General features: G+C 47.6%; 1 protein-coding gene across 5 annotated transcripts in view; it reads right to left on the bottom strand.

Moving 5' to 3' along the window:
• PARP1 (poly(ADP-ribose) polymerase 1) overlaps positions 1 to 12,505 on the bottom strand; it is a 48,118-nt gene extending 35,613 nt beyond the window's left edge. For 2 of the 5 annotated variants that reach the window (XM_086345077.1, XM_086345078.1), the window contains exons 1-2: positions 5,584 to 5,874; positions 14 to 179 (exon numbers count right to left, since the gene is read on the bottom strand). In XM_086345077.1, coding sequence (XP_086201203.1) covers positions 14 to 179; positions 5,584 to 5,703 — 286 coding nt within the window. In that variant the 5' untranslated portion in view covers positions 5,704 to 5,874. The other 3 variants (XM_086345079.1, XM_086345080.1, XM_086345081.1) reach the window with 3 other exon arrangements.
• Positions 12,506 to 12,927: the final 422 nt, after the last annotated feature.

The raw sequence follows: 12,927 nt of genomic DNA, 5'->3' as shown, positions 1-12,927 counted from the left end.
ACTGCGCACACACCTGTCGCTCCGCCAGTCTCGGCCATCTTCTTGATCGTCTGCTGGTCATCCCAGCGGAGCTCAGAGAACCCCTCCACCTCGACATCAGGGTGCCAGATGGAGAAGCCGACCTTCCAGAAACAGGAGAGGTGGTACCAGTGCGGGATTTTCCCATCGAACATGGGCGACTAGAAGGGCGGAATCAGAAGCGGAAAAGAGCCGTGAGCCTCAGGTGCGGCCCTCAGCACCAGACATCCCAAACCCCCTTGCTTATCTGTCAACAGAGGACGGCACCCACCCCTCAGCTGAGGAAGCTGCCTTGCCTGCCATGGGACAGGCACCAGGCCATCCCGTGGGGCTGACCGGCACTTCAGCTTAGAGTTCAGCCCTGAGCGCAGATACCAAACTTGCCACTGCGTTTCAGTCGCAAACTCAGCTCAGAACTCGGTGAAGGCACAGGAGATGCCAGTCCTGCATCCTGGGCCCCCCCAAGCGGAAGAGGCCCCGCCACCGCCAGGGCCTGCACGACCCCCAGGGCTCTGTGCACCTAGGACAATGGGGAATGAGTCCCTGATAAGCGCCAGGCTGAGCAGATGTGTCAGAGAAGTGTCATGCTGGCAGCAGCCACGCAGATGTGCACGGAATGAAGGACTTTCATGAGGGAGACTCAAACGGACCGGCTGAGGGGCGCCCCACCCCCAGGAGCTGGAGTGACCCTGCTGCCCACCACCCACCATGGGACACCCCACAGCTGTCTGAGGAACCAGCACCCTCATTTCACAGTCTCATGGGGGTGCGGTCAGACATGCAGCAGGTGATTCAGCCCCCGTTCTTTCCACTACGCTGCTCTACGTCTCTTGGCAGGAAGAGGTACTTAAAAATACACAAACGGTTCTTCTGACTGACTACCCCAAACATCTGCTTTGATAGGACATAAATCTAAATGTCAAGCAGATGGCATAAAACAGCATTAAAAATAAACACCAAGCAAAACGTTTAGGATGGAGTTATGCGGACACAGAAAGTGCTCGGGAAAAGCAGGGATGAGCTCTCCCAACTGGCCCTCTCCTACTAGGTGAGCAGCCTCTCTCTGGGTTTTATAGACAGCACTGAATAAAATACAGGGATAATGGCTGGGGCACAGGACTCAGGGTCGCGCAGCTTGGGTTTACAGCAGCAATGGCTGTCCTCTGGGCTTCCCAGCTCTAACCAGAGCCAACAGCACTTCCTCAGGTCCCATGACAGATGCCCCTTCCCATAGCTCCCCAGAGTTAAGATCCATTTGGGCTATTATTTGATCAAGGTCTGTGCCCTGCATCGGGTCAGGAGCTGCCAGAGAGGCGCCATGCAACGCCTGTCTTGCCAGCACAGTCACGGCAGGCACTCAGAACGTTTGCGGGGTGCCCCAGGTCTGGAGGGAAGAGGAAGAAAGGAAGGATGGAGGAACTCCTGCTGTGGGAAAGATGCTCACTCCAAGACAGCCCTCCCCATCCACACCCAGTCAACAAATGGCATTTCAGAGAACAGACTCGTGTCCTGGCTCTCAAACGTTCACCAAGGCAGCCAGCATATCCTTAAGCAACCGGACGTCTTGTTACAGCATCTGCAGTGGCCTTGACTTGGCTCTGCATGCCCTGGAACCCCTCTTTAAGCCTCCTCTAAGTGCAGAGGGAGGGCCCTAACTCATGGCTCTGCCCACCGCCCCCCCACCCCGGAACCTACGGCCACAATTTCTTCCTGGCTCTCTGAGGCCCCCACACTTGCTCCTTTAACTTTGGCCTGAGTGCTGTGTCCCCAGCCACCGGCACAGTGCCAAACATAAAAAGTCTCCACCAGGATATACTCATGGCACAAACTCTGGGACTGCTGAGGCCGCTGGTCTCCCTCCAGAGGAAAGAACCCTTGATCAACACAAAGCTTTATACTTAAGAACTCAGGACTGAGGATGAGATGGCAAGAAAGTAACCAGACCAAGGTCACAAGACTACTGCCTCACCAGGCAGCCGCCCGGCTGCTGTAAGGAGCAGAATCCTTGGCTGTAGACTCAGCAAACATGAGGGCCCACCACGCACCAGGGTCCTTACCCAGCCACCTCAGGCTGCTTCCTGAGAAATGGGCTATAAAAAAGAGGCCACACCAGGGCCAGGCTACCCCAGAGAGTGCAGAACCACTGTTACCAGGAAGAAAGTCAGCAGGGTTTCCTGCAGGCCCTCCCAAGAACAGCAAGGTCCGGTTCATTCCCCTCCAGGCTGCCCCAGGGCCTGCCAGCTAAAGTATCAGGTATTGGATACTCCTCCGCAAACAATCCTCCCACACAAATGTAAAAGAAGGTATTTAAATCCAAAGGGGGTGGGGGTGGGGGAAGAAAGGCTTCTTTTTTCTGGCCTTCACCAGCTCAGCCTACAGGACCTACAAAACATTTGTGTTAAAACTCCACCCTCAATTACCATTAGAGAAAAAAAATCACACTTAATTTTAATTCCTTCACTAAAAGTAAACAGGAGAGCCCAGAATGTTACACTTTGTTTAGTTTAGAAGTGTTTACTCAGTGGAACCCTCTGGACTAGAGCCAACCAGCCTCTTCACTCCTCACCCATGTCCCAGTAGAACAGGGTCCTCTCTGACTGTCCAGTGAAGCCTATGGATGTCCCTTTCTCAGACTAACATTTTAAAATGCACAATAAAATACGTAAGTTCACAAAGGAAATCAATGGTATTAAAATAATTATGAAAACATTTAAAAAGTTTACTGGGATACAGTAATCTACAAGTCGCTCAGTCCAACTCTTTGCAACCCCATGGACTGTAGCATACCAGGCTTCCCTGTCCTTCACCACAAACTTTAAAGCATTAAATAACAAGATACAGTACCGCTTTAATTACTACTATAATCTTATTGCTAACAACTACTGTAATCTTGTTGCCATGTTATGCCACACTTAGTTGTTCAGTCATGTCCGACTCTGTGACCCAACAGACTGTAGGCTGCCAGGCTCCTCTGTCCATGAGGATTCTCCAGGCAAGAATACTGGAATGGGTTGCCATGCCCTCCTCCAGGGGATCTTCCCAACCCACGGATCGAACCCAGGTTTCCTGCACTGCAGGTGGATTCTTTACCGTCTGAGCCACCAGGGAAGCCCACAATCTTGCTGAGACGAGTATAAATGATTATTTTTAAAAATCCCCAACATCTGTAAATGATATGAAAATAACTACTGCTGATGACAGAAACTGCAGTTACTGTCACTGTGCCTTTGCTTTGGGGCTTACATTCATAACTGTAGAAAGTAATGAATTGTAACCGAAGTCCAGGGAAGACAGCAATCTTTTCTCATTGAAACTCATGGACCTCTTGAGTTCTACGTGCCATCCCACAGACTCCAGGTTAAGAGCCCCTGTATTAATGGGGACTTCACGAGATCAGCAAGCCACCCAAACGTTAGGATGAAATGAAAAGACGCTCTGGGGGAGATAAGGCTCCTCAAACAGGAGGCCTTGTCTACTCCTCCATCCTCAACTTTCTGCCACTTCTGTGGTGAGCTCCAATTTGGCACCCACCATGCCAAGGGCACCCATCAGGTGGCACTCACCCCAGCACAGCAATGTTTACCAGTCATCACCCCTTTAACCAAATTGGGAGCTCCCGGAAATGGAGTCTGTCCTTGTGCCCGTGGTACTTAACACCATGCCTAGAATCTAACTGGTGCTCAGTGAGTGTTTACTAAGTGATAAATGTTCAGTAGTGAGCTAGGTGGCCCTGAGAATGATACTAAGATGACAATGCCAACCCCTGTCATATTGTTGGAGCCTGTCAGGCTCCTCTGTCCATGTAATTTCCCGGGCAAGAATACTGCAGTGGGTTCCCATTTCCTTCTTCAGGGGATCTTCCAGACCCAGGGATTAAACCTGCATCTCTCAGGTCTCCTGCATTGGCAGACAGGTTCTTTACCACTAGTGCCACCTGAGAAGTGACATACTGTTGCTAATTCTAACTCCCAGATGGATCAGGATCTGTTTATTGGACTTTAACCTTCATTTTTCATTGTTCGTTACTATAATCATATATAATAATCTGCTTCCGGGCACCCTGCCCCTCTGCCTAAAGGGATTAACACATACATCCCCTCTCTAAGGGCTCCCCTGGTGGCTCAGATGGTAAAGAATCTGCCTGCAGTGCCGGGGACCCCGGTTGGATCCCTGGGTCGGGAAGACCCCCTGGAGAAGGAAATGGCAACCCACTCCAGTATTCTTGCCTGGAAAATCACATGGACGGAGGAGCCCAGCAGGCTACAGTCCATGGGGTTGCAGAGTTGAACACGACTAAGCAACTTCAGTTTCTTTCCCCTCCCTAAGGTTGGCCATTTCAGGAGAGATTTGCAAGAAAATGATCTTTACTTTCTCAACTCCTTCCCCTCTGTGTCCTATAAAAGAAGCTGGCATCCAGATCCCAACAAGACAACTGACTTTAAGACAACAGTCTGCCATTTTCTCGGTCAGTTGACTTTCCAAATAATGAAGTTAGTATTCCTTGCTTCAATTAGCCTGTCGGGCAGTAAGCAAATTGAGCTGGGACTTGGTAACAATATTATGAAATGAGATAGCCTTAGTACACACTGGTACCCATCCCCCTACACCACCTAACTACCGCAAATGCAGCAATACCACCTAGTCATTCCTAAAATACCTACTGCCTCACCGGTGGAGGGAAATCAAGCTATCTTGACCATGAGCACTAAGCTTGGACAAAAGCTTTACCTTGGGGTGGGGAGGACAGGGCAGGTGGGAACTAGAATTACACAGACAGACGGGAGCTTTTTGGAAGCTGAAAGTGGCAGGAATCTCTCTGCCCTGGGAGGGGTCTTCAGACACACCACCTCACTTCAACAACTCTCCTGGCCTGCTCCGAAGCCTTAGGGACCACCGGAGGGAATCTTGACTCTATTAACAAGCCCAGATGAGAATCACTACGAACCACTCTTACTCAAACCGGATAGCTACAAAGACGACGTTCTGTGAACTTGGAAAGTTTGGGGGGAAATGTTAAACCATAACGTAAGCCAAAAGTGAACGCACTGTACTGAAATGACATCGACATCGACTTGCATAGTTTTGCATAATTAATTAAAAAAAAAGAGTGAGCGGGTGTTGAAATGATAGCCAAAAATAGATTAAAAAAAATCCAAATCGTCACTTGCCAGTCGCCACCGTCAATGTAGGACAAATATCTTCCAAAACAAGGTAGGTCAAAACCAGACAGACTAGCCTCAAAAAACCACGAGTCAGTTTCCTTCCCGAAACGTATGGCAATAAAATAAACCCAGAATTAAGGACAGAAGCGGCTCCCAATTTTCACAAAGTAAAAGGCCCCACCGGCTCCAGACCGTATTTCCCGGGCTTTTCCTGCAAGATCAGCAAAACCTGACGGAAGAAGGGTCCACCCGGCGGGCTTGTCCCGCGATAGCAGCTGTGCCCGCAGGCCCCGCGCTGGCTGGGAGCGGTCGGCCAGGCCCACGGCTCCGGGCCGGCCCTCCCCCCACCCTCCTCGGACGCGCGAAGGCCCGGCCGCGCACAAAGCGCCCCATCCGCCCGCACCTGCACCATGAAGGCCATCCGGATCGAGTCCTTGGGGATGCTCTCTTTGCATTTCTTGCAAGACGCGCGCCCGCTCTTGGCGTACTCGACCCGGTAGAGCTTGTCTGAAGACTCCGCCATCCTTCTACCGCTCACAGCTCCGGAAGCCCGACGCCGCGACCTGGAGACCCGCTGCTGCTACTACCGTCTCAACCACCGATCCGCTACCCGGCGGCCAGGCGCCTAGAACCGCCGCCGCCTCCGAACACGCCGCGTAGGCCACCCGCCGCTCCCGATAGATTGCTGATGCCTGGCGGCGGGCACGCCCCGGCGCCCGTGCGCAGGGGCGGGGCCGCCGGCGCGCGCGCCCCCTGCCGGCCGGGGGTGGGGGCGATAGTTCCCCGGCGCCTGCGGCTGCGCGACCTCCCTCCGGGATGCTGGAGGCAGAGGCCCGGCAGACCCTTGCCTGCAGCCCTGGGAAGGACGGGGTGCCAGTCCTTTCACCATGTGTCCCCTTTAACTGTTTGTCCCCAGGAAGGCTTAAGTGTTTTCACAGCTGATTCCAGCCAGATCTGGAAGGGGCTGGACTAGCTGGGGAAAGTCCTTTGGCAGCCAGAGGACCTGGGCAGGCCTTCGCCTGGGCTTGACTGCAGTCTGCGGACCATTGGGACCGAATACTAACTGAAGTCTAGCATCGCCTTCATATGGATTTTAATGCATGGATACAAATTTCGGGAGTCTCAGCAATAGTTATCACAGCACTGTCATGTCACTTTACAGTTGTTGGGGATGTAAACTACAAATTGGCACTTACCAAGAGCATTGCCAATGACAACAACAGAGATTGAACCCCATGCTGCTAAAGCTATTGACCTTCAACAGCCCTGAGGGAGTTCAGGGTGGAGTGAGGCACTCTGTGCTCCAGGGAATCTGATGGGACAGGTCTTTAGATAGTTGGATGTGTTGAGGAACAGATTTTATGATCTCAGTCCTTGCCTCTCCTCATGTCTAGAGAAGCACTAAATCCCTTCATGGTGACATCAGATCCTCATGACTAACAAAAACCCTTTGTAAAATGAGTGTTTCATGGCAGTGAACTCCCCCTTCACCAAAACCTTTCCCCCACTGCTGCTTTGGAGCAGTCTCAGAGCTATCTGAGATCCTGCCTCCCAGGCTGCAGTCCTCATTTTGCCCCAAATAGAACTTAACTCACAACTCTCAAGTTGTACATCTTTTTTTAGTCAACAGGGAGAACTCAGTATTAAACTCATCACTACTTAAATTTCAGTCACTGAAAGATCTGCCTCCCTGCTAAGTCACTTCAGTCGTGTCTGACTCTGTGTGACCCCACAGAAGGCAGCCCACCAGGCTCCCCCATCCCTGGGATTCTCCAGGCAAGAGTACTGGAGTGGGTTGCCATTTCCTTCTCCAGTGCAGGAAAGTGAAAAATGAAAGTGAAGTTGCTCAGTCGTGTCCGACCCTCAGCAACCCCATGGACCTCCGTCCATGGGATTTTCCAGGCAAGAGTACTGGAGTGGGTTGCCATTGCCTTGGGTCTTGTTATTTAATGTAGAACTGTATATACCTGGTTTCTTTTTCAATTCTATGCATTTTATTTTATTCATCTAAAACATGATTATAATGGAATATGCTCTATTTGAGAATATTCCATTCTATAGAGGAAAAGAAAAATAAACAAGATGAATGAAACAAAACTTGTTAAACATACAGAAGGAAAAAGCCAGAAGTTTTTGAGATGCAGATGTTGAGTAGGCTAGTAGGTTGTGAGACAGACCTAGGCAAGAAGCTTAAGTAGTGACCTGTTTGATATGTTACATGTGAATAGAGTAAGTGGAATATACGATGCAACAAATAAAAGAATTTTACTTGGAGGGTAACCAAATCAACAGGCATCATCATCTGACCTCTGGGTTGACAAGTGTGTCATCCCTAATAGCCACTCACTGGTAATAATGTTGTGATCCCATTCTGGCTTCCATGTGCTCTGCTCAAGAACCACAGATAAAACCCACGTCTGTTCAGCAGGTTATTGGCGAGCTACGTCTGCGGCCAGGTGTGCTTGCCCCTGTGTCTTTCTGATAGGTGACTGTGGGTTGGCTCCAGGTACTTACTCTCTGTTGAATAACTTTGAATATCTTCAATTCCAGTCTTCATAACCCCACTGTCAGTCTCAGAGAGAGACAGAACAAATGAACATTGCAAGATCCCAGGTTTAGATGACGTGCTCCATCTCTCCTCCAGCCTGTCCTGGGTATGTTATCCACCCCATGTTGTTCTCCTTGCTGCAGAAGATGTCAATTAGGTGTTTCAAATTGATTTACTAAGCCCTGCAATTCAAGCATCTTAGTCTGTGGAGCTTTCTGTTCTGTGACTTCTCAGATAACTTGCCTGATAGTGTATCTGGAAGCTACTATTGCATTAGAGGCTCATAGACTTCACTGGATTGACAAATGGGCCTTGGGTGCACACACAAAGGTTAAGAATCCCTGCCTTACATATATCTGAACGAAACTATAATTTGAAAAGATACACGAGCTCCTATGTTCGTAGCAGAACTGTATACGATAGTCAAGACGTCGAAACAACCCAGATATCCATTGACAGATGAATGGAATGGAGTATAAGCCATAAAAAAGGATGAAATAATGCCATTTGCAGCTACGTGAGTGGGCCTAGCAGTAGTTTAGTAGTTTAGTTGCTAAGTCGTGTCCGACTCTTGGCGACCCCATGAACTGTAGCCTGCCAGACTCCTCTGTCCATGGGATTCTCCAGGCAAGAATACTGGAGAGATAATTATATGAAGTGAAGTGAGAGACAAATACCATATATCACTTACATGTGGAGTCTTAACATATGATGCAAATGAACTTACATATGAAACAGACTCACAGACATAGAGAAGGGATTATGCTTGCCAAGTGGGAGGTTGGATTGGAAGTTTGCAAATGCAAACTGTTATATATAGATTGAATAAATAGCAAGATTTTATCTGATAGCTCAGGGAACAATATTCAATATCCTGTAATAAACCCTAATGGAAAAGAATATGAAAAAAATTTGTATAACTGAATCACTTTGCTGTACAGAAGAAATAAGCACAATTTTGTAAATCAACTATTGGAGAAGGCAATGGCAACCCACTCCAGTACTCTCGCCTGGAGAATCCCGTGGACACGGGAGCCTGGTGGGCTGCACTCCATGGGGTTGATTCAATTTACAAAAAGGTGAGAGGAACTCCTGCCCAAGAACACTAAGGAAAGCCAGGTATATTCTACCCCTCTACTCGATATTTCTGTTTGGATATCTTACATGGACATCCAGTAATGTCCAAAACCTCCCCCAGTGCTTTCTACCTCGGCAAATGGTCCATGGTCCTCTGCATTGCTTAGGCTAAATGCTTCGTAGTCAGACTTGATTCTTTTTCTATTCCATATCCGATCCATCGCTGAATGTTGACTTCCTGACCTCCACAGTCTCTCAGTATCTTCCCATCAACATAGCACTGGTTTCAGGACCGCCTGCATATTTGGCGGTTCTGGGAGAGTCTCCTTCCATGCTGGCCCTTTTACATTCTTTTTCTGCCCATGAAAGCATGTGAGGTCACTTTAGATCTCATCCTGTGTTACTTCCACGTCCAAAACCTAAAGGCTTTTCATCACACTTGGAATAAAATCCGGAGTTCTTCCTATGGCTGAATCTGAGCTCTGGCTGCTTCCCTGACTTTGTTGCCATCATCTCCTGAGGGCTCCCACTGTCCCAGCCACTCTGGCTTCCTGCATGTTCCTCAAGCCCACCCCCACCCACCCAAAAGTTTTTACCAGTGAGCACAAGCCTCACTCCCTGTCTTCATTCAGCCTCTGCTCACATGTCTCTGTGACCACCCCAGCTAAGATACTTCATTTGTACGCTATCTTCATCTTCTTGCTCTGCTTATGTTCTTCTTTGCACTTATTATTTCTAAGCATATTTCATATACATGTATATGTTTATTGTCTGTCTCCTTTACCAAAATGTAAGCTCCACTAGGGCAGCGATTTTGCCTGTTGTAATATCCTGAGTGCACAAGCACTCAAAATATTGGTTGAGTGAATGAATGAATGCACGTTTGGTACTTCCTTTGCAGAGCCCACCTGTTTAATGAGTTTAATGACATGAGTTTGAGTAAACTCCAGGAATTGGCAAGGGACAGGGAAGCCTGGTGTGCTGCAGTCCATGGGGTCGCAAAGAGTCGGACACAACTGAGCAAATGAACTGAACTGATAATGCCATAAAAGTTTTTTTTTTTGTTTTAATTAATACACTATTATATTTACTTAGAAGCATTTAGACTGTCATGAAACTGTTATAACTCCCCCTACCTCCAATTACAGGGGACAATTCAGTAACAGAACAACTATTTCCTATAAGCTGCATGAGAGACAACTGAAAAAACAACCATGCACCTATATAATTAATTTGTCCTGGGCGCCAACATGAAGCTGGTTTGAATTCCCATGCTGATTTACAACCAAAAGTGATACCAGGTGAGGTTGGTGGCCATGAAAAATAGCACCAGTACAGGGCTGTCTAAAAACTTATTGGGGAATTCTTGTTAACAATAATCCCCCACCCCCAAAAGGGGCAGTTTAAAAGAAAATCTTACAGTTTTACATTTCAGTTTTTTTTCAATTTAAAAGGAATGAATTGTGTCCAGGGAGGTTAACTGCTTGACAGAAAGAAGAAGAAAAAATAAAAGCTGCCCTAGAACTATTTCATTCATCACTAATCATTATCTTCGACTTTGTTGTCTTTATCTTCCTCCTCTTCATTTATCTCTCCTTCATTGTCTTTCTCTCTCTTTTTTTTCTTGTTTGGATCAGCCTTGACAACATCTTTTTTTTTTTTTTTTTTTTTGCCGTATCAGCCTTCCTTTGGCTCAGGATGTAGCAAGATCCTTTCGGTACTTTTCCTGCCACAGTGCAGACTCCTTTTCAGGCTGCCTGCCATCTGCAGCACTGTCTCTCACATCTCTCCCGGTTTCTTTGCATCATTGCCACTAGACGGACCAGGATCCTCTTTGGTTTTGGGGTGGTACACCAAACACAAGAAACCGGCCAAAGGAGGCTTTTTGGGTGGTTGGAAACCCTGAACTTTTTGTTTCCATTTTGGGAGGAATAAAAGTTTTCATATCTGTTTGATAAGGGGCCTTGTCCACTCTTGACTTTTTCCTTTCTCTTCGTCAGACAAGGCTTTCCACATTTCTGAGCATTTTATAAGATTTTTTTTTTTTTTTCCCCTTGGTGTGGACCATTTTTAAAGTCTTTATTGAATTTGTTACAATATTGCTTCTGTTTTATGTTTTGGTTTCTTGGGCAATAAGCCATGTGGGATCTTAGCTCCCCAACCAGGGATCCAACCTGTACCCCCTGCATTGGAAGGTGAAGTCTTAACTTGACTGCCAGGGAGTCCCCTTTCTGAGCATTTAAAGAATAACTTGAGAATGACTGAAGCATCTGGATGGATTTTCCTGGGCTCCTTCTGGCAAGTTTATGCAAAGAGCCTATGACGACATTTGACCTCAGGCTTCTCAGGGCCTCCTCTGCCCTGCCTCAGGGAGGCAGAGTCGCTCAGCGCCCCTCGCTCTGACTTGCCTCAGCAGTGTTTCTGGGGGTTTCTGAGTCCCAGTTTTCACATAAGCGCATGAGCCTGAAAGGCCTAGTGACAGCTCATTCCTTGGTCATTTAAGCCTTGTCTGCTGCCTCCCTGGCCCTTCCTCTGCCTCCCTCTGCCATCATCTTTACCACCTTGCCCCTCAGTGTTATTCTGCTCACCCTCTTCCAATACATCCGTTGCCAAATTTGTCTTTTTTATTTTTTAAAAATTGATTTATTATTAATTGAAGGATAATGGCTTTACAGAATTGTGTTGGTTTCTGCCAAACGTCAACATGAATCAGCCATAGCTATGCATATCTCCCCCACCTCTTTTTTTGGATTCTTTTTTTTAAATTTACTTTTTATTGAAGGATAATTGCTTTACAGAATTTTGCTGTTTTCTGTCAAACCTCCAAAGTTAACTTTTTAAAAAAATGAAGTTGATCATGATGTCTACTCTGCTCAAAACCCTCTCTTGAATTTCCGTATCAAAACGTTGACAACCAACGCAATATTGTAAAGCAATTACCTTCCAACTAAAAATACATTTTAAAAAAAAGGAAAAAAAAATTATTTTTTCGACTCTAGGACTCCCCTGGTGGTCCAGTGGTTAAGAATCTTCCTGCCAAAGAGGGGCACATGGTTTTCATCCCTGGTCCTGGAAGATCCCACAGACCTCAGGGGAGATAAGCCTGTGATCCACAAGAGAAGCCACTGCAATGAGAAGCTGGCGCACTGCAACTAAAGAAAGCCTGCGTGCAGCAATGAAGACCCAGTGCAGCCAAAAATAAATAGTGAAATTAAAAAAAAAAATACTTTTTGCTTATACGTGACAGAAATCTGGCTAGAAAGAAGATGGGTCAGAAGGGCAATTTAGGGAGAGAATACTGAAGTAGTTGTGTAAGAGAAGGAAAGTCAAAGTTAGTTGCTCAGTCCTGTCCAACTCTTGTGACCACATGGACGGTAGTCTGCTAGGCTCCTCTGTCCATGGAATTCTCTAGGCAAGAATACTGGAATGGGTTGTCATTTCCTCCTGCAAGGGATCTTCCTGACCCAGGGATTGAACCTGGGTCTCCTGCCTTGCAGGCAGATTACCATCTGAGCCACCAGGGAAGCCCCAAGAAGAGAAGGAAGAATCACCCAAACCTGGGAAGGATGGAATGTGGATGGCAATAGAGACGGTGGGATCCAGGGACTGAGATGCCTCTGGGACTATCTCCGCTTCTTGTTGCCACTTCTCCAGAACATGTTTCTTATAGAAGACTGGCTTCTGCTACATACAGCAGAGATTAAGGCCCCAGATGTCTCTTGACCTCTCTTTTTTTTATAGCTTGTATCATTAGGGGGAGGGTCTTTTCCCCTCTGTTTTGCATAAGACATTTCAGGTGGGAATTCTGATGAAAACAGTGTGGGTCAGATGCCTATCCCCGAGCCAATCAACAGGTACTCAGAGGTCTGGTCACGTAAGAACATGGAGCTTCTCTATAGCAGCTACTTAGATGGGGTGGGGTGGGGTGGGTTCCCAGAGAAAGAAGGGGCTAGGCAGACAATAGTTACTCCGCTTTGCCCAACCAGACCCAGGCAGCTGGTGGCCTGAAGGCCACATTTGGCCCACAGCATTGTCTTAAATTGGCTTAAGATGGTTTTGAACTGTTTGTTAACATTTCAAAACCTGAATGTTTCTCATAAAAGCCTGGATTTCTGTTTTAAC

This window comes from Bos grunniens, chromosome 16, assembly GCF_055505025.1.
Source record: "Bos grunniens cultivar Pamir isolate PY7600 chromosome 16, Bosgru_T2T1.0, whole genome shotgun sequence".
Taxonomy (NCBI): domain Eukaryota; kingdom Metazoa; phylum Chordata; class Mammalia; order Artiodactyla; family Bovidae; genus Bos; species Bos grunniens.
The sequence above is the reverse complement of the archived record's forward strand: the minus strand, read 5'-3'. Positions and strand labels throughout refer to the sequence as shown.